The 20,516-nt window shown below is 37.4% G+C and overlaps 6 protein-coding genes across 6 annotated transcripts; all 6 read left to right on the top strand.

Moving 5' to 3' along the window:
* The first annotated feature begins 1,685 nt into the window (after positions 1-1,685).
* LOC101308353 (histone H3.2-like) lies at positions 1,686-2,338 on the top strand. Its single transcript, XM_004293858.1, has one exon. The coding sequence runs from the start codon at positions 1,761-1,763 to the stop codon at positions 2,169-2,171; it is 411 nt and encodes a 136-aa protein (XP_004293906.1). The 5' UTR covers positions 1,686-1,760; the 3' UTR covers positions 2,172-2,338.
* A 397-nt stretch (positions 2,339-2,735) lies between these two features.
* LOC101308058 (trans-resveratrol di-O-methyltransferase-like) lies at positions 2,736-4,083 on the top strand. Its single transcript, XM_004293857.1, has 2 exons — positions 2,736-3,549; positions 3,709-4,083. The coding sequence occupies exons 1-2, from the start codon at positions 2,782-2,784 to the stop codon at positions 4,006-4,008; spliced, it is 1,068 nt and encodes a 355-aa protein (XP_004293905.1). The 5' UTR covers positions 2,736-2,781; the 3' UTR covers positions 4,009-4,083.
* Positions 4,084-4,835: 752 nt separating this feature from the next.
* Positions 4,836-5,874, top strand: LOC101307761. The gene is made up of 2 exons (XM_004293856.1): positions 4,836-5,043; positions 5,129-5,874. Exons 1-2 carry the CDS (start codon positions 4,876-4,878, stop codon positions 5,714-5,716), a joined length of 756 nt encoding a protein of 251 aa, XP_004293904.1. The 5' UTR covers positions 4,836-4,875; the 3' UTR covers positions 5,717-5,874.
* A 1,725-nt stretch (positions 5,875-7,599) lies between these two features.
* LOC101305055 lies at positions 7,600-8,429 on the top strand. The gene is made up of 2 exons (XM_004295513.1): positions 7,600-7,796; positions 7,884-8,429. Exons 1-2 carry the CDS (start codon positions 7,629-7,631, stop codon positions 8,427-8,429), a joined length of 714 nt encoding a protein of 237 aa, XP_004295561.1. The 5' UTR covers positions 7,600-7,628.
* A 920-nt stretch (positions 8,430-9,349) lies between these two features.
* LOC101307466 lies at positions 9,350-10,259 on the top strand. The gene is made up of 2 exons (XM_004293855.1): positions 9,350-9,541; positions 9,628-10,259. Exons 1-2 carry the CDS (start codon positions 9,365-9,367, stop codon positions 10,150-10,152), a joined length of 702 nt encoding a protein of 233 aa, XP_004293903.1. The 5' UTR covers positions 9,350-9,364; the 3' UTR covers positions 10,153-10,259.
* Positions 10,260-12,273: 2,014 nt separating this feature from the next.
* Positions 12,274-13,306, top strand: LOC101307180. Its single transcript, XM_004293854.1, has 2 exons — positions 12,274-12,619; positions 12,725-13,306. The coding sequence occupies exons 1-2, from the start codon at positions 12,449-12,451 to the stop codon at positions 13,238-13,240; spliced, it is 687 nt and encodes a 228-aa protein (XP_004293902.1). The 5' UTR covers positions 12,274-12,448; the 3' UTR covers positions 13,241-13,306.
* Positions 13,307-20,516: the final 7,210 nt, after the last annotated feature.

The raw sequence follows: 20,516 nt of genomic DNA, 5'->3' as shown, positions 1-20,516 counted from the left end.
TTTGTTTTTTAGTTGTAATTTTTTTAAGTTTACAATAAGTCTTGATCTCTATCTGATCTGGATACGTGGGTTACATCCCGGCTTGCGCGATTTGCGTACCATGTTTGCTCTTGGAAGGCGGCGAGTTTCTTGTTTCGTCAAATGGTCGCAGCCTCCCAGTGGCAAGATGAAACTTAGTGCCACTGGTAATCTTATTCCAATGACAACATAGTAGGAAAGCTGTTAGACATAGTAACTTATGGCTCTGCATGAGCATTGTCTTTCCGGTATGTCGCCAGAATTGTAAAGCAAATGGAGTAGCCATTGTTGCACTCTTTGCTAAATGATGCTTGTTAGAATGCATAGGATTGAAAACTCTTGATATTATTTCGGGATGTTCAGGCAATATGGGTTTAGGTTTTATGTCCCCCCCCCCCCTTGTATTTTGCGGTTTTGTTAATGGTTAAGGCATGAAGGCGGCCGCTTTAGCCCATTTTACAAAAAAAAAAAAAAAAAATTACTGTGAACCTTGGTGATTTATATACAAATAGATGACATTAGTTCATGTTATCACCACGGGTTACAGATTTAAGTTTTGTTCATTAAGAAACTCGTTACTGGTGACTAACATAATATAATGCTATGTCGAGTATTGTGTTTTAGGTTTGTATCAATGAAAGGGATCGTGATTCATGCAAATGATAAGTTTGGTTTACTCAATTTATGTCAAGCATATGAACTCTAATATTGTACGATTATGTGATCTGATTTAGCAAATGTAAGATATCAAAATGAGACAATTTGGAGAGACCAAAATTGACCTATACAATGAAAATATTTGATTGTTAAGCGGGAAAGTGGTATCTCCATTAAGGAAATTCCGAAATAAATAGCACATGTGACGGGAGTATAAATTGGTTGAGTGTTAATTGTGAATGTATTTTCGACCTTTATAATGGACATTAAAACCTCGTTTAGAATTGTAGCAAGACGAAATTTCACTCGTCTTTCTCACAAAAAAAGATCTATTTTGTTTGTTTCATTGGTGTGTTTAGCTATGAGACATTGATACACCCATTCATTAAGTAAATAGTTTGATATAGATTTGGACGTAGAGGTTTAAACCGTAGAATTATCAATATATAGGTCATGAACAAAAAATGATCACTTTTGTTTGTTATATGGATTTGTCTATGTAACATTAATGTACTGATTAATCACGTAAACTAGTTCGATATAGAGGTCAACTTGTTTATTACATCATTAAAAAAAAAAAAAAAAAAACCTCACTACATCACAAATTTTATCATTAGGTGAAAAGCCCACAGAATCACAGAAAGCCTCTACCTCTCCGGGCTACAATGGTAAAGCCCACACTCCCAGCACCCCATTTTCCCAACGCCAAACCCGCCACGTCACCGATCCGCGTGCTTCTTCCCCAAACCCCAATCCCGATCCCCGCCTAACCCCCCTCAGCGAATCCCACCCCTCCATTCCAAACCGCATCAACGGCCAGTCTCAATCCACACTTCCCGCACAAATTTTAAAGCCCGCGCTCAACAAACACGCCACGTCACCGATCCGCACCAAAACCAACCCAAACCCACCCACAGCCGTCCATTCCCCAAATCAAACCAACGCCCAAGATCACTCCTCCCCCATCACACCCCCACTATAAAACCACTCCAATTCCCACCTCACAATTCACACTTCCAATTTCAAAATCCCCAATCTCTCTGAAAACCCTAGAAATCTAAATCCCCCAAATCCTCAGTTCCCAAATGGCTCGTACCAAGCAAACCGCCCGCAAGTCCACCGGAGGCAAGGCCCCACGCAAGCAGCTCGCCACCAAGGCCGCCCGGAAGTCTGCTCCGGCCACCGGCGGAGTGAAGAAGCCTCACAGGTTCAGGCCAGGAACCGTCGCGCTCCGCGAGATCCGCAAGTACCAGAAGAGCACTGAGCTTCTCATCCGCAAGCTCCCGTTCCAGCGCCTGGTCCGTGAAATCGCTCAGGATTTCAAGACCGATCTGAGGTTCCAGAGCTCCGCCGTGGCTGCGCTGCAGGAGGCGGCGGAGGCGTACCTTGTCGGGCTCTTTGAGGATACCAATCTGTGTGCTATTCATGCTAAGAGGGTTACGATTATGCCGAAGGATATCCAGCTGGCTAGGCGCATTAGGGGTGAACGTGCTTGAGGTTGAATTGAATCAAATGTGTTAGTACAGATGGAGAGGTTGTTTCAATGAAATGGTCATGTTGGTTTTGAGTTTTGTTTGGTGTTAGGGTTTAGATGGTTTAGGGTTTCAGGCTTAATGTAATGTAATGGGTTTATCTTATGAATGAAAATGCCTTATTTTCCACATTTTTAGTCTTCAGTTTTGTCATTGATTTAGTTTTTTGCAATCTGGATGGAGGAATGTGTTGTTGAATGCAATAGAACCTTGTTCTTGTAATTTGGGTTGTAGGATTGTGTGGTTAAATTGAAAAGCAATTGCTGAATTGAATCTGGGCAGATGAGTATGGGGAATCCATGTTTGCCATTTTAGTTTGTTGTGAAAAAATTGGGTTGGTTTTTGCTGCTAGAAACCCAGTGTAGTGTTTATTGCGGTACAAAATAATTGACCCTATTTTGTTATCTTGTATTCAACTGGAGTGACAACGACAATAATTGATACTTTTGAATAATGGAATCAGCCCACTCTGTACGTTGCAGAATTGAGACTTTTCTTCTTCCTTGATTGTTTGAGTAGATCAGGAATTTTTATATATACAAGCTCAACTCCTTACACAAGGTGCAGAAGAATAATGGGTTCTAATGAAGCAAGGGACTTGTTCCAAGCTCAGACTCATCTGTACAAACACATATTCAACTTTGCAAGTTCTATGTCACTCAAGTGTGCAGTTCAACTCGGCATACCGGACGTGATCGATAGGCACGGTGAACCTATTTCTCTACCGGAATTGGTCACAGCACTTCAGCTTCACCCGGATAAAACCGGCTATGTGCAGCGGCTCATGCGCCTAATGGTACACTCTGGTTTCTTTGCTACAATACATGTGTGCAGGAATCAAGATGAAGAGGAGGAAGAGGCATATGACCTTACAACGTCTTCTAGGCTCCTCCTGAAAGACAAGGTCCCGAGTATGTTACCCTTTGTTACAGCGATGCTTGATCCAGCTTTAACAACGCCATGGCAGTTTTTGGGAAACTGGTTCTGTGGGAATGAGGTTACACCCTTTGAGACTGCGCATGGAATGGGTTTATGGGAGTATGGACATAAAAACCCTGGATTCAACCGTGTTTTCAATGAAGCAATGGCCAGTGATTCAGGAATGATGAACTTGGTCATCAAAGACTGCAAGCCAAACTTTGAGGGGTTGAGTTCATTAGTTGATGTAGGAGGTGGTACAGGAAAAGTTGCTAGGATTCTTTGTGAGGCTTTTCCCAATTTGAAATGCACAGTTCTTGAACTTCCACAAGTTGTTGCTAACTTGCAGGATAGTGCAAATTTGAAGTTCATTGCTGGTGATATGTTCCATGCTATTCCTCCTGCTGATGCTATTTTGCTCAAGGTATGCAATTTTTCTTTTATTCAGTTATTGTCTAATGGCTAATTGGCTATATATAATGTCAGCAAATGTATTGGCTAGTGTATATACCCTCATTGTTTGTTTTTGTGATTTATAAGAAGATGATTGTATAAATTGGTGACAAAATTGAGCAAAATGCAGTTAACTTTACATGCTTTGAGCGACGAGGAATGCTTGAAGGTTCTGAAGAAATGCAGGGAAGCTATTCCAGACAATGGGAAAGGAAAGGTAATTATCATAGACATTGTGATAAACGAGGAGGGAGACGAGCACGAATCAACTGAAGCAAAGCTCTTCTTTGACATGTTGATGATGGTTGTGGTGACCGGAAGAGAGAGAAGAGAGAAAGAGTGGGAAAAGCTGATTCTGGAGGCTGGTTTCAGCAAGTACCAGATAACACCCATCTTTGGTTTGAGATCCCTTATTGAAGTTTATCCTTAGAAACTATTATGTGTTGTAAGATCTCTGTGACTGTTGATTAAGTGATTTCAATTTTTACTTAATAAAGTACTCATTTTGAGAGATCATTGTTAAAATAAATCATTTTATTTAAAGTCTACTGTCTACACAATTTCAAATGAGTCTGCTGATGCTTAATCAACTTTAGGATGCTAACAGCTAACCTCTATTTCAATGAGCTGAATAGAAGACATTTATACAAGTTATGAACTAAAGGGACAATATCTTATCCGGACATACTTCTCCCAATTCATTGTCATCTTAAAGAATGGGAACAAGCTTTGCTAACCTTTCTGCCAAAGTCTTGGAGGTAAGCCATGTTTACAAGTAATGTTAATCAACTTTTAGTACAAATCCAATATTTTCTTGGCCACTTGCAAAGTAGAAGAAAGTGAAATCAAAACAATGGCCACCAATGAAGTAACAGAATGACAAGTCAAATTCAATCTCACAAAAAAAAGAAAGTCAAAAACTCAAAATGATTGTGTAAGGATGAGAAATCCTGCTATGTTAATATTGCATACTGATTAGAGCTAATTACTATGGTAATCCTCATAGTTATCATATGAGGATCTCCTCTCTTTAGTCTTGCTGTATAAATTAACATATCTAGAATATTCATGAGTCTCATGTCTGATTAGAGCTAATTAAAATAATGCAAATTGTGATACCAGCCCCATTAAATTGAAGTCAAAGCCCCAAGGTGTCCCCTAAAACAATTCCATTGAATCTCTGGAGTCCTTCCCTTCCATATTACAGAAGTATAAAAGTGGATTCAAAAAATAAAACCATTTGCTCTTCCTATCCACAGTTGCATTCTCTTCTAGTTGGCATATCAAAAAGAAAATCATGGGTTTTGGGAAGGATGATCTTGATTTGGTGTTGGTCCCAAGTGGATTGCTGATCATGTTTGTCTACCACGTCAATCTTCTCTACAGATATCTTCATCTCCCTCACACCACAGTCATTGGTTTTGAAAACAATGACAAAAAAGCTTGGGTTGAAAGAGTTATGCAGGTAAGCTTTGACACTTTCTTTCCTATTTTCCTCACAAAGATCATCAAATTTAGCCAATTAACAGAACTTGATTCTTATATTTCAGGCTGAAAGAAGAGATATTGGAATAGTACTTAATGTGATTTCATCAAACACATCAGCAGCAACATTTTTGTGTTCCATTTCGCTGACTCTAAGTTCCCTTATTGGAGCTTGGCTTGGAAGCAACACAAATGAGGTCTTCCAGAGTGAATTAATCTACGGCAATACAAATCCATCAACGATGACCATCAAGTACATAAGCCTCTTAACTTGCTTCCTTCTCGCGTTCGCTTGCTTTGTTCAATCAGCAAGGCACTTTGTTCATGCCAACTACCTAATAAGTACACCAGACAGCAACATTCCAGCCTGGTATGTTGAGATGGCAGTTATAAGAGGAGGTGATTTTTGGTCACTTGGGCTAAGAGCTTTGTATTTTGCTCTCACTTTGCTTCTATGGTTTTTTGGTCCAATTCCAATGTTTGTGTCCTCCATTGTTCTGGTGATGGTCCTCCATTATCTTGACACAAACACCAGGCCATTGTTTCAGCATCAGTTTAAAGGAAAGGAAATAGTGAAGAGGGTGGAGGAGAGATTTTCAGAGGTTGTGACTGTAGAGCATCATCACAGAGAAAAGGCTGAAACTTTGGTGTAATTTTAAATTTGTTAAAGAAAACCCAATTTTTGTTTGTAAATGCAAAGTTCCATATGCTTGTTTCTTTGGAGTTGGTGGGGAGTAGGTAATACCTGTATCTTGCCAAAGGAAGATAAACTAAAGATGTAATATGAGATTTGGAAGCCAAAACTTAGAAGATCATCTACTCTTTCTTCTCTAATATGGTCCAAATTGAAGTTCATAGTTTCATACACTGAAGTTTTATGATCTCTGGTACTGGAAGATGTCTATTATATCAGCACCACTTCTTGGATTGGAAATCACCTAATAGAAAACGTGTTTGAACACTATTTACAAATGAATCAATTGCTAACTTGACTAATTCTTACTCATAATTATAAGGCAAATACATTGTACGTATATAGTTCATATAAGTCATGTGGAGACTGCGTGAAGATTTTTCTTTCAACACAAGTTAATAAAAGTGGCATATCATGCTTAGATAGCAATCTATACAATACAATATATATACGGGAAAATATAAATATTGTTTCAATGAGAGGGTTGCACCTAATCCAGTGAGGACATAGCAGCCTGGGCAGCCAAGCACACATGTGCATAAATTAATCATAGTAATGGATCAATGTTACAACCATCTTACTTGTATAAAATACTAAATAACCTACTATAAGAGTTCGGTATCGTTCAAACTCTGAAGCTGTTAAAATAGCCAGGCACTATGCTCCAATACACAGTTGGAACATTTTACATGCGTCCATGAATTACTTTTAGAACTATAAAACTTTTAGTCATGCTACAGTACACTATAAGATTAATCATAGTATGTACACTATCAGTGTCCAGAAAAAGAGAGTGATTCGTTTTCAAGAGTCATGTTTGATTGTTTAGGTATCTGCCATTTGCCCATCTCTCTTGGTTTTTGAATTAAATTTATATATATATATATATATATATATATATATAAATTAATTAAAAGAGAATTAAAGTCGATACGGGCCATAGGTATCTGCCAATATCCATTGTTTCGCATACTATCGCGTTGCCCATTAGAAGAATGATCTCAAGCCCAACCGAGGAGCCCATTGCTAACTCCCCGCGATAATTTGAAAAATGGCCGCCCGCACAAACCGAACCAAAGCCTGTCACGTCAGCATAGCATTATTTGGTCATATTGACTTGCCACAGTGTTCAAAGTACAAGTCAAGTTTTAATTGGAATAGTCTTGTGAAGGACTGATGATCAAGCAAAGAGAAAACCTTCATTTGTCATTTGAAGTAAGCTAATCCAATAAATATAGCTAGAAGCTTACGACTTGCTAAAATTGGATTTCACTAATTTATAAAATTTAATTGATATTATTGTATTAGTCGATCATAACTTATATGAATTATGTGATGTATGAATTTTCTGTTTTCGTATGAATTACTGTATTTATAAGATTTAACGCTTAGTGTCAAAAGTAGAAACACTCCCAAAGGAATGACCCATGGGGATATATTGACATGAGTTTATTCCTCGGGGGTACTTTGATGCCTGACTTAAAATGATTATGTTGGAATCTTTGTTTCAATATAGGTAACTCAGGCTAGCTAGATATCGATGTAGGAGAGAGTTCTCCGACTCAATGAACTTGAAGGCCAACTCAGGTCAGAGATATCTTGCTTGGTTGTATGGAATAAAGGAACCCATTTAGGATATTCAGGCATATGTGAGAGTCCATTATTTGCAGCATACACTATTAGCTCAAATCAAATTATTAGCATTTTCTTTCATTTCCTAAATGCCAACTGGTTCCTTAAGAAACCGGGAATCAAGTTTGAAGTCAATGCCAGTTTCGTGTAAACAAATTTAAAGCAACATGTACAATTCTATCATAAACATAATAAGAAGCTTTGGTGTTTGTACACCAAGAGATTAGCACTTCGAAGATATGAGTTTCGAGGAGGAGTACATAGATGTGTTTTTAGTCCCAGCTGGGCTACTGATCATGCTAGTCTACCACCTCTTCCTCCTCTTCAAATACATCAATAAGCCTCTCTCCACATCCATAGGTTACGAAAACAACGACAAACGAATTTGGGTTGGAAAAATCTTGCAGGTGTGTATGTATGTATATTTTCCGAATTTGCTTTTGCGAAAGAAATGGACTGATCCAAATCTAATTACTTGCTGTTGATATATATAGTTGCAGGGTGATGATCTTAGAAAGAGTGTTAAAACAGCTCTCAATGTGCTTTCCTCGAGTACAACTGCAACTATTTACCTGGCCACAATCTCATTAACCCTCTGCTCACTTATTGGAGCTTGGATGGCAAACAACACAACCAATTTCTTCCCGAGAGAACTAATATATGGTAACACAAGTGCGTCGATTGTTTCGATCAAGTACATATGCCTCTTGTCCTGTTTTCTCCTTGGTTTTTCCTGCTTTGTTCAGTCAGCTAGGAACTTCGTTCATTCGAGCTTCCTATTAAGCACCCCCGGAGTTGCAGCAAAATCTGATGCAAAGAAAGTGGAGAGAGCGGTTCAAAGAGGAAGTGAACTTTGCTTACTAGGGCTTCGAGCTCTTTATTGTGCTCTTAATTTTCTCTTATGGTTTTTTGGACCTATACCAATGTTTGTTTCCTCTATAGTAATGGTGTTGATTCTTGGTTGTCATGACTTTAGATCAGATAATCATCAAAAGGCCGGCCTTAAAGATCAGCATCAAGAGAAACTGAATGCAGTTTAAATAAACAGATTTCTTAGAGCTTCAAGTTTCTAAGATTCAACCAAAGTTTATTTGATGAATGAAAGGTTGGTTTCAACCTACTCAATTCAGACAAAACTTATTTTGTACTTTTCTGATTATTTAGTAACCATGATTAAACTCAAGTTTGTGCTGCTATTGAAAATTCTGTCTTCAACCTCTAGTTGCATTAAGATATAATTGAAGTACTATGCATGTTGACGAAGAACAGTTTACAGCTTAAATAGAGAAAATGAGTGTCGTGCTCAATATTGGTATTTATATGTTGTGTTAATGAATCTTAGTTTATGTTAATAATCACCAGAATCATACAACAATTATCTTGATTAATTGAAAGTCTAGTCCAACTTAATGCAAGAGATTATCATGTAAATTGGTAATAAATGAAAATCTATTACCAAAACAAAGCTGATCTGAAATTATACAACCCTTACAATAGCAAAGTGATCTCATGTTCATGTAGGATTCTAGTCAATCCGAATATATATCAAATATGTTTTACAAACGTGTCAAAAATGAAGCAAATATGTTTATTGATGGTGTCTTTTTCCCTCAAATTTAAGTAAAAAAGGCAAAGCATGGTTTGTGTTGAGATATCAATCCCACATCGGGAATATAAGACCTTGTCTGTGGGTTTATAAGAGTTTGGACCACTCCACCCATTGTCAATTGGTTTTGGATGTGAACTCTATACTACTTTATCATGGTATCAAAACGGGTTAACTACGTCCATGTGTGAATCTTAATGGCCACATGAACTCCTCGTCACCCAAATGTTGTCCATGTGTTAGGTTTGAAAATTCGCCACACGTGTGAGGGCGTGTTGAGATATAATATAAGACCTTGCACCCTGCATGTACTGATGCATTATATAAAGAGTAACCCCCGTTGCCATTTGTTAGAAATATTAGGAGGCTATGGATTTTAAGAAGGAATACTTGGATGCTGTTTTGGTCCCAGCTGGGCTGCTGTTCATGTTTCTTTACCACCTCTTCCTCCTCTCCCGATACCTCCATGACCCTATCAAAACATCCATCGGTTACGAAAACAAAGACAAAGAAACTTGGGTTGAAAAGATTCTGAAGGTCCCTGAGGTCAGTACGTACTATTAACATATCTAGACGAATCTTGATTCGTTATACCCCAAATGTGTTTTTCCTAATCTAATTGGTAGCTGCAGGATGCTAATGATGTTGCAGTGAAAGACAAAGTTAGCGCAGGACTTGGTGTGATTTCCTCAAACACAACTGCAACCATGACCTTAGCATCAATCTCCTTAACTCTCAGCACATTAATCGGAGGCTGGATTGCAAGTTCCACCAACAACTTGGTGCCGCTAGAAATTGTTTACGGCAACATAAGCGAGTCAATCATCTCTATCAAGTACCTATGCCTGTTGAGCTGCCTTCTCCTTGCTTTCTCGTTCTTCGTTCAATCTGCAAGGCACTTTATCCATTCAAACTACCTGTTGAGCACTCCGGGAGCCACAAAGGAAGAGGATGTGGAGAAAGTGCAGACAGCGGTCGAAAGAGGCAGTATCTTTTGGTCCTTGGGACTCAGATCACTATATTTTGGTCTTAATTTTTTGCTGTGGTTCTTCGGGCCTATTCCAATGTGTGCTTGCTCTATTGTAATGGTATTCGTCCTGTACTGCCATGATTTCAAGAAGGACGCCAAGCCTTTGGATAATCGAAAGAAAGGATGAGTGAATATCAATTTCTCGACCATCTGATTTCTTGAGCATGAAGCCATGAACTGTAGATGTACTACTGAACCGATCATAGAATGAATGCAATTGTGTCTGGTTTATGCATGCATGAGTTTGTGATTATGTGAATCTTTTTTGTTCAACCTGAAGATACATCATGATTAATCAATTGCTATTGAAATATTCAGTCTTCAAGTCTTAATTTGGATCAAACTCAACTTCCAATATTAATATCATGATCATTGTAAGCGTCAGCTTGGTTTTTATATAAATTTATCACAGGCTTCACGTACAGCTGTGGACTATTACTAAACTGAATCTAGAAACCGACGTCTACTGCAAGTCTGCAACACAAGCCAGCTGCTAGTCACTTATTTCTACCAAGTACAGAAAATAACAATAGCATGCTTCACAAAAAGATAATGTTCATTATTATGTAACAATCAGAAGTACTTAAATCAAATCAAGGATCGATTGGCATTCAATTGATGCTTTTCCGTTTTGTTTTAACAAATATTCACTTAACATATATGTCTTAAGCTTCATGTTGAAACAAAGAGTTCGATGATAGGAGCATAAATATGCGACGATATGATGGTTAATTCCCCTCTTTATTTTATTAGTTTATCGTATTTTCCATTTGATTTAGTTATTTTTATGTTTATTAGGTGTTTCGGAGCAAAGAAGGGAACATCAAGCAAAAGAGGAGAAATCTTGAAGGAAAAGGAATCCATGTCGTGGAAGGAAGAAGTCGGGAAGAAATAGAACGCAAGAATCAGACGAACAAGCTCTTCTCAAGGATTCTCCAAGATCGGTTATTGTTGTCTTCCCCTTCCATGAACTCTTTTGTGTTTTTAATTTTCATTATGTGTAAGTAAACTCATAGTAGCTAGGGGGCTGTTGAAGCCCCTAGACATGATTCATAACATGCTTTGATTTTCAATTTGTTTTTGCAATTATTAAGATTGAGGTTTTGTTTACCGATTGTTCATCGATGAATTCTTTGTGTGTGCGCTTTGGAGGCCTACTTAGTATACATGCTAGGGTTCTAATACTTTGATTATTTGATGCCTGGGTCAATATCGGATCTCTCAAATTGTCTAGAGAAGTAATTGGTAGTTTTCACTAGCGAGTAGACGAAACCCTAGGTTTAGCAAGGCGCTAAGTTTATTGCGATGCCTAGTGTTTGCTCAAACTCTTTTCATGCTTATTGATCTCTGCTTGTTTAACCTAATAAACGTACCTTTAGGTTATAATGTTTGAGAATAGTTTAGGTGTAGAGCACTTCCTGCCTACCGTACAAAGTAAGAAAGAGTAATAGATTGTGCTCAAGCGTACCGAGTCAATCTGAGCATCTTCAATTGAGTTAGTTGGTCACAAATTGGACAAAGTGTGTTGTGTGTGATTGTCGGGGGTGGATACTTCCTCCCTAGCTAGGCTCATTATCTTTATTTTCAACTACTTTGAAATCAGTTTTCAGTTTTCTTATCTTATGTTCATCATATTCCCGTATTTTATATCCCTATCAAATCAACTCCGATTTATCTCAAATTTTGTGTGCTAGACTCTCTGTGTGTCTAGTACACCTCTGTAAATTTTCATATTTTTCTGAGCAATCTAGGTTAGGTTTTACTTTTATTTTTCGACTGTTGTTCAATAGGAGCTGCAGTCACGTTTTGTGACTTTTGTTGAAGCTTTTAGTTTAACTTAATCCTCTGCGGGAGACACTTATTTCTCTATATTACAATCGACAAATTTGCAGGAGAATAAGGAAAATAAATAGCTTTTAATTTAGCTATCATTCGACAGTTCAGAAAACGATCTATAAGGAGGACGCAGAAATTTGTTGGACGTCGGAATGAAAAAAAATATGAATGAAACAAAATTCTAATATATTTTTGACGATGGGTGTCTCAAAAGAATCTTGGGATTCTTGGCTAATCTATGCGGCCAAAGCCGGATAGTACGTACTAAAAATATCGAAAATGAGGCTCACTTGAAGATCAAGCAACTTTAAGATAAATGCAGATCAAATTAGAATTAATTATCAAAATTGAAAAAAGAAAAAAAAAAAACATATAGAGGCTTTAAAGTATAGAACTCTGCAAATTGTAACACACACAACACAACTTTGAGTTGTTCGTGGCTAGCTAGTAGCGACTTGAGTATAAATTAGATAACCCTCTGGCCAAATCCAAAAGAAACTTGCTTGCGATGTCAACCCCCTAAACAAATCCCTCAAACTACTCCATATTATATAAGTTAGTACACAAACACACAGGTGCCAGAGACGATGATGGATTTTAAGAAGGAGTTTATCGATGTGGTTCTGGTCCCAGCCGGGCTTCTGATCATGTTGATTTACCATCTCTTCCTCCTCTACAAGTATTTCCATCAACCTCTCTCCACATCCATGGGGTACGAAAACAACGACCAGCGAATTTGGGTTACAAAAATTCTTGAGGTACATATATATTTTCTTTTCTATACTTGGGAAATTGGAAATGGTGTTCATGAATCATGATGAATAAATTCATAAATTCATTTATGAATTTTAATCCCTTGCTAGGTGCAGGGTGACAATGTTAGCAGGGGACTTGGTGTGATTTCTTCTAATACAAGTGCAGCCATGACCTTAGCATCAATCTCTTTAACCCTCTCTTCCCTAATCGGAGTTTGGATATCAAATCTGCCTAGCAAGTTCTTCCCAATACAAATGATCTATGGCAATACTAGTCCATCGATGAATTCAATCAAGTACATCTGCCTGTTGACCTCTTTTCTGCTTGCATTTTCGTTCTTTGTTCAATCGGCTAGGCACTTCATCCATTCGAACTACCTGTTGAGCACTCCCGGGGTTAGCGATAAAAGGACTGTGAAGAAGGTGGAGAGAGCAGTTCAAAGAGGAAGTGAGTTTTGGGCGCTTGGGCTAAGAGCACTGTATTTCGGTCTTAATATTATGCTGTGGTTCTTTGGACCTATACCAATGTTTGCTTCCTCTGTCCTAATGGTGGTGATTCTGTATTGCCATGATATTAGGAAGTCGGAATATGATAATCTCCATGATGTACTATTGATTTATTGAACATCAAGTTTGTAAACACTATCAAATCTTCACTTATAAACGCAACTTGGTCTGGGTTTGTGATTCGATTCTCAGCACTAAAAAAGGGTTTCTGGTTTCTTCTGGCGCATCCTTCATCTTCAACCTCAAGTTACATGGTATACGTATATCTTTCACTTTGATTATAAATTTATATATGAGGGTGGAACGTGATTATCATATGAAGCATTGACGTGTAGAATCGTAATAATATGTAGGGGTGGAATGGTGGATCACCTACAGGCAGCAGACTTGGAATGGTAGATTACCAAGGAACTTTGAAGGAGTGTTCTTATCTTATTCACATGGTAATGGGCTCTGATAGATAGGATTTATAAGCCGGACTTTCTAATGGCATTGAGGATCATATGGGTCTCAATATCAAGTTCAAATGGGTAATGGGTGCATATATCAAATTGACCATTTGAATTTGAGTTTTTATTTTTTTTATTTTTCACATAAGTTCAGTATTACAACTACTAAACGATATGGGTCACACAGTTTATTTGACTATATGATTTTTATCTATCTATTCACACATGTCGATCCAAACTTTAAACCATTATATTGCCTTTTTTATTGCCAAGTGCGTCAATTCAGCATTAGCAAGGAGCCACATAAAACTCCATTTTCATCTTCTCGGTGCAAAATAATCACAAACTGCTACATAGCTAGGTTGTATGATGTATACAATGTCCTTAAATTCATTTGATTTTGAATTCGAAAACGGAGTTGTCAACTATCGAGATTAATTTTCACATATTTAGTTCCTTCTAATATCTCACCCTTTTTTAACAAATAAATGGTCAATCATATAAAAGATTTTACATTCATAACAAAACATAGACATCTATATGCAGTAATCGAAAAAATAATAGATATCTACACACATAAAAAATATGATTTTGTATCATATGGATATAACGTTGCAATTCTATTCCATCTCAATAGTTTAATTTCTCACACAATATAAATGTCATAGAAGATCATGATACTTTTATATGATACTAATGTGTCACATTTTCGTTTCCAATCCATAACCTACACCCACACTCATGAAATTGATATTTGGATATTAGACGTAAATATGGTATTAACCTGAAGAAAAAGAAAAGAAAAATGAAGAAAAAGAAAAGAAATTTCCTGAAAACAGAAGAGAGAAATACGAGTCTCAGTCTCATCTTGTGATCATATCTCCAGGTCAGTCTTCTGACGTGACTCAGAACCCCAGTTCTGGCCATTTCCCACCGTCCGATCAACCCCATCTTTGAACTAGCCGACAGCCCTCTGCTGCGACAAAGACCGATCCAGTTCCCTTTTTGGGGTCCCTTCCCACCACACACCTCCCGCCACGTGTCATTCCCTTCTGGTGATATAATTTGATTCCTTGGCAAGAAAATGGAAACAGAGAAATTTCCAGACTGGATCACTTCCCGGCCGGTAAATAAGCATGAAATTACGAAACAACCCTCGATTTTTAGCCGTTGTATGATGAGACGTCCAGGTGGACGGTGCGGATGGAAGAAGCGTAACCACGAGGACCGGCCTGGGGGCGCGTGATGGGTGAGATTGACGTGACAAAAGTACGATGAAAGGTAGCGCCCGTAAAAGTCGAGGGCTTCCCCCGCTTCTCTCTCTGCAAAAAGGGTCCGCCTTTAATCGACTTGGGCCCCCGGCCCACTTGCCCCATACCCCGCTTTTCTTCCCCACGCGCTTTTTGGCGAGCGTGGGTCTCACGCCTTGTAGGGCTCTTTTTGGCGGGTACGAAAGACAAATTGAGTGAGAAATTGCCGGGGTGGGGGGCCTGGTTCGGTTTGTGGGTGAGTGGGGGTGCTAGGGTTTTGGTACGTAGGGTTTCTATCACACACTGTGATCGAACTAGGGTTTATGGTCGACGTTTCGTTGTACGGAGATCAGGTTGCGAGGGATACCGTTAGCTTTCAATGCTCAATATCTGTGTTGTCAATGTTGGTTGTAGTAGTTACTGATGGATCGGTTTCGAAGATGGGTTCCAGTGTTTGGTAATTAGTACTCGAAGATCGATTGCGATTGGATTTTGTGTGGCCTTAAAGAGGGTCGGGCGAATGATCCAAGTTAGAGATAGAATAATTATTGGGTTTTGGCCTATTGTTTTTGGTTTTAGCTATAAACACATGCATTTAGCTCATACAAGAGTGAAATTTTCATATCGACATAACTCTGTGTAAACCAATAAGATCGTTTTTAACCACCGATAAAGTATAATCTAGAATTCGAGCCTGGGATCGATGTACTCAGATCCATCCATGCCAAACTGGAATCGTCCTCAGGCAATTCTTCATTTTGAACCAGGTACTCGTCAAAATCACTTTGTCTTCTAAGGCCCACGTTGCTGGTCTTCTTCTGGCTAGTTTCAGCGAGTGGGGAACTTCATATTTATATGAACATTGAAGTTACTTCAGCCCTGTTCTTCTATATTATGAGTTCATCAATTATTCAGCTAACTAATACAGTAGTGAATTTGTTTCACTTACACTCTCTGACAGGAAACATATAATTACATATTTACCTAAATGCAACAAAATAGACAAACAATGGAAGGTAGTTATTGAAAAGACGTGATAGCATGCGCAGAGAATCGTAAAATCTTAGAATTGATTGATCTTCATCGAAGATGAACATTATTATGTCACCCGCATTATCAGGTTTTTGTCTCTGGGCTTGAACTGTTATTTTCGCTGCGGACAAACCCTTGAGATTGAGCTATCATGCTTCATTTCCCTCGTCGTTTTCTGGTTCTTTCTTTTCAAAACGGTCAAATTCCATCTTGGTCGTGTTCGGGAATTGAAAACGACAACAAGTTTTTGGGATCAAAGCGAAACAGTAGTACTTGCGCTTCTGTAATGCCAGGCTAAGGCTGTGGCTTGTGTTTGACGATGCCAGAAGCTGGTGTTGTATATATCTCTTTGTTTAATTGGTTTGCTCTGATATATTATTGTCCATCGGAATTTCTAACTCGATCGTATAAGTTTATGACATAATTAAACTGTTGTTCATAACGTATCATTATGTAGAAAAATAAGATAGAAGCAAAAAGCCTATACATATATACAGAAGTAAACCAAATAAAGTTTGAAAGAAATCAAAAGGAAGCTTGAGGTAGAGAGGGAGAAAGAAGCATCTGGTATGAACAAAGTAGAAAGTTGGCTAAACCTTAGAAAAGGCGTATACATGTGTGCAGAAATGAACAAGGCAGTGAGTGATGGTGGTTCGTGAAAGGGGAAGAAGACTATGACTGAGTGGAATGGTTTCCCGACTGGGTAACTTACCCACATGACATTAGACCTGCAAAAGGAGAAAAACCAGAATATAGGAAGCCATTGCCATCATCGACACAATGAAAAAGGTAGTGGGAGCACAAAGCAAAAGGTCTAAATAATAGTACCATATAAATTTCAGGGCTAAAAGGAAACGAGGAAACTGGTATGAGCTAGCACTACAGATTTGGACTATCACAGAACTAGCCAGTATCTACTCATCTAGCTATAACATTTTTGTCAACAAAAATATGAAGAAATTATGAAGTTTCTATTAATATCTATCATAAGTAAACAGTGAAAAATAAATATCAAAGTACAAAGGACAAGGGAGATAGAAGTACTAGCTAGCTAGTTATGCTTCATCTCCTCCTTTCAGTTGTCTTTTTCTTTTTTGGTGTTATGTTTTCTGGTTTGGTTTTTAGTAATGAATAACATTAATTTGAACGATGTTCATATTTGTCTCGGACAACCAGAACAGTTCGTCGTACTTTTTTTTTACTAATCTCTCCTCCAAACGGTTTCATAAAATACATTTGTTAATATAGAGTTTGTGGTCTTTTAACGCATGTAAATTTGTAAATCTAGACATATGTTAGGATGTTTTAGAATGAAGTTCATTGAAGTGCAGCATCAGCCATCTTGTGTTAAAATCTTAACCTAGAAATCATCTATGAAAAATGAAGTGCCATATCAACCAGAAAAGAGAATGTGAAAATAAATAAGAAGAAAAAAAAAAAGGTTAATAAGAAATAAAGAATATGGGGAGGAAAGTAATAATTTGGGAATGAAAGGACAATGGTGAGTGCGGTGGTGGGTGGAGGAGGAGCGGGAGTAGGGAGGGGACTGACAGCAAAGTTAAAAAGTGAGGCAAAAGGGAAACAAATTATGAGTCCAAACCCACGCTCTTTTAAAGCCACCCTCCAGACACGTCCCCTTCACTCCATCTTACTTTACACACGCTTCCCCATAACGTCTTTTGTTTTCTGCCTAATACATAAAGTAAAATAATAAAACTTATACTCATAAAACTAGAACAGAAAAATCTTACTAAATTTATATACGAATAATGTGTTCATATCAATGATCTAGCTCTACACATAATATTCAATATCAACTTAATTATTTCAATTTGTTCATAAAACATAAAAAATTGTAAACTAACTGTCTGTTATACTCGTTTCAAATATAGTCTTAAATATTTACATGTTGTCAAGTTGGCAAGAGCTAGCCTAAATATGAAATCTCTGTTTTCATTTTCGAATCTTACCGATGCTGATTTGGGTTAAAAATCATGATCTATGCATAATGATCAAGAATGATGAAACGTTTTAACAATATCTCCCGACACATACTTATCTCTAACCCTAACATTTTGAGACCACGTACCGTGTAATCTTGATAAAAACAATCTTAAGTAGAATGAGCCACTTTAGAAATATTGAATTATGACTAAATTTGTCATAAGGGATTAAGGTACTTTATTTGATGACAAAAAAAGATACTACACAAACTATAAAACAAAACCATTATGGCAAGACGGTCTGCAACAAAATGCCTTGCCGACAAGCATGCTTGAAGGTAATCCCAAGGTGATCCCCAACGAGTTTTCAAGGTAATCCCTCAACATGAATCCGGTGGATGCCATGTAATAAAAAGATATCTAGGAACAATATGACGAACCGTACACAAATAGAAATAGAAATAGTTTCTTAGCTCTAAACCTAAGGATTAAGGTTCATGAAGTTAAGCTTTCTTTCTTGAAAAGAAGATAACATTCTTTTCCTTCTTCATAAAATCTTCTAAAATATTATCTCTAAAGTAATAATAGGTATAATATAAAGAAATAATTTTAAATTTTTGGTACCACCACAGCCACAGTTCAAGTTTCAGATCAAAACTTGGAATTGATACAGATATTTGTTTATATTCGTAGGACGGATTTGAATAAATATGCACGGAACTCTCTCACGTGGCGCGTGGGACACATAAGGTTTCCCGATACGAGATAAAGTCATGCACTGAGTCATTACTGAATTGGGTCTCAGTTGAGTCGGAACCCGTTTTATCCGGGTTATTCACCTATATCCTACTACCCTACTACCCTACACCTACTCTCATAGACCTTCCCCCACCTTATTTTATTTCCCCTTGCCCTTAATAAAGCCCTGCTCCTTTCTGTCACCACTCTTTCTTTATTCACTAAATCAAACTGACCCTTCTACCCCTTCTCCACCCACCCTGAAAGAAGAGAAGAAAAAAAAAAAAAACTGCGCTCTGATTTTCAGGGATCATCTTCATTTGCAGGGACATAACTAATATTTATGGGTTTTCCCAACAGCATAGTTATTGTGGAATCTGGTCCTAACCAATGGGTTTCCCACACCTGGTTTGTTTGGTTTGTAGATAACTAATGATCTGGGGTTTCTGTTGCATCAAATCAAACAGTTAACTAGTAACAGCAATGAGGGACCTTTCTGTTTTGGTTGTGCAGCAAAAGGTCCATGGTGTTTTTAATTTCATGAGATGTGATCGAGCCAAAATTTAGTGAATCTAGCAATTAATATGTAATATTTTGATCCGATCATTCACGTTGCACTATTATATATGTATTCTAATATCGTTAGAAAATTGAAAAAAAAAAAAAATAGTAGTCTTTAGTGTTTTTAACACAAGAGGTGAGGACCTGAGGTCGAATAAGAAGTACTTTTATTATGAGGGTTTAATTTGATTGGATCAAAAACTAAAATGAAAGAAAAAAATTTAGAGTCACTAGTCTTCATTCGATCTTCGCATACAACGATTTAAAGACTTATATATTAATGATGCAAGTGCATTTTGGTGTATAGAATCCACTATGAGGATAAGGCAAAAAAAAGAAAATATTAACCTTGTTTTTGTGAATAATTAGCATGGAACGCTATGTGCTGATGTGATCCAATTCCAAGGCATGTCATGTCTTTGACCCAGTTTACTAGAATTGCTTGACATTCAGCACAATATTTTGAGATATTTTATGATTTTTGTTCCATGCCTAGATATTAATTTGACTTTTACAAACAAATGCACATAAAATATACCCCATGAATATGAATCAAAATATAGAAAATGTTTTTTTAATATCAGACCAGATTTTACTAATCTGCAATTCTGCATGTCAAGTACCAAGCAATAGTAGCCGAGCATGGATAATTAAAAGTTGTAATTTTGATAGGATGAAAAATGCAATTTGTAATGTAATCTTATGTATCGTCTAAATCAAAATCATGCAATAATGATATTTGGATAGATATTTAACAACAAATATCTAGCCACAACAACAAAAGCAATTAAAATGAGTGAATTCATCATACATTACTTTACGGAAAGTGAATATTATCATCACCGTTTACACTAATCCGAATCAAATGCAACTCTATGTGCTTTACTTTGTTCCTCGATTGGTTAGGCATAATGTTGACCAACAAAAATTGGTTAGGCATAATGACTCGTATTTGACATTAACTTTATTGGCGTAAGAAGCAACAAGTAATGAGCAAACCAGACTATTATGGCAAAATGATAACATGGGTAACTAAACTTGTTGCGTAATCTAATAACTGTAAATTTGAGAAATGATTATGTATTTGTGTATGTTGTATATAGCCTCATAGGGTTCCAAAATAGTAAACCGACACTCATAGATTTAGGGTTTTAGGGCGCCCCAGTCTTGGGAAAACATACTAGAACTGTAAACTGGTCAGTAGTTGTTTTAGCTATGCAAGAAACCTAAAAGATCCCTCCAAATCTGTGTCTAATGAGGAAGAAGCACTGAAATAGGAACCTAATGACTTTAATGCAGTTTTATTAAATGGTACAACCATGGATGTCATAGCCAAACAAGGTAAAACCCTAAACAGAAAACAGAAGGAGTCAAGGAGACAATATCCCAAATAGAAGTCTAAGAGGGAAATGTAACTAGT

This window comes from Fragaria vesca, linkage group LG3, assembly GCF_000184155.1.
Source record: "Fragaria vesca subsp. vesca linkage group LG3, FraVesHawaii_1.0, whole genome shotgun sequence".
Taxonomy (NCBI): domain Eukaryota; kingdom Viridiplantae; phylum Streptophyta; class Magnoliopsida; order Rosales; family Rosaceae; genus Fragaria; species Fragaria vesca.
This window is presented reverse-complemented; position numbering and strand designations above follow the sequence as displayed.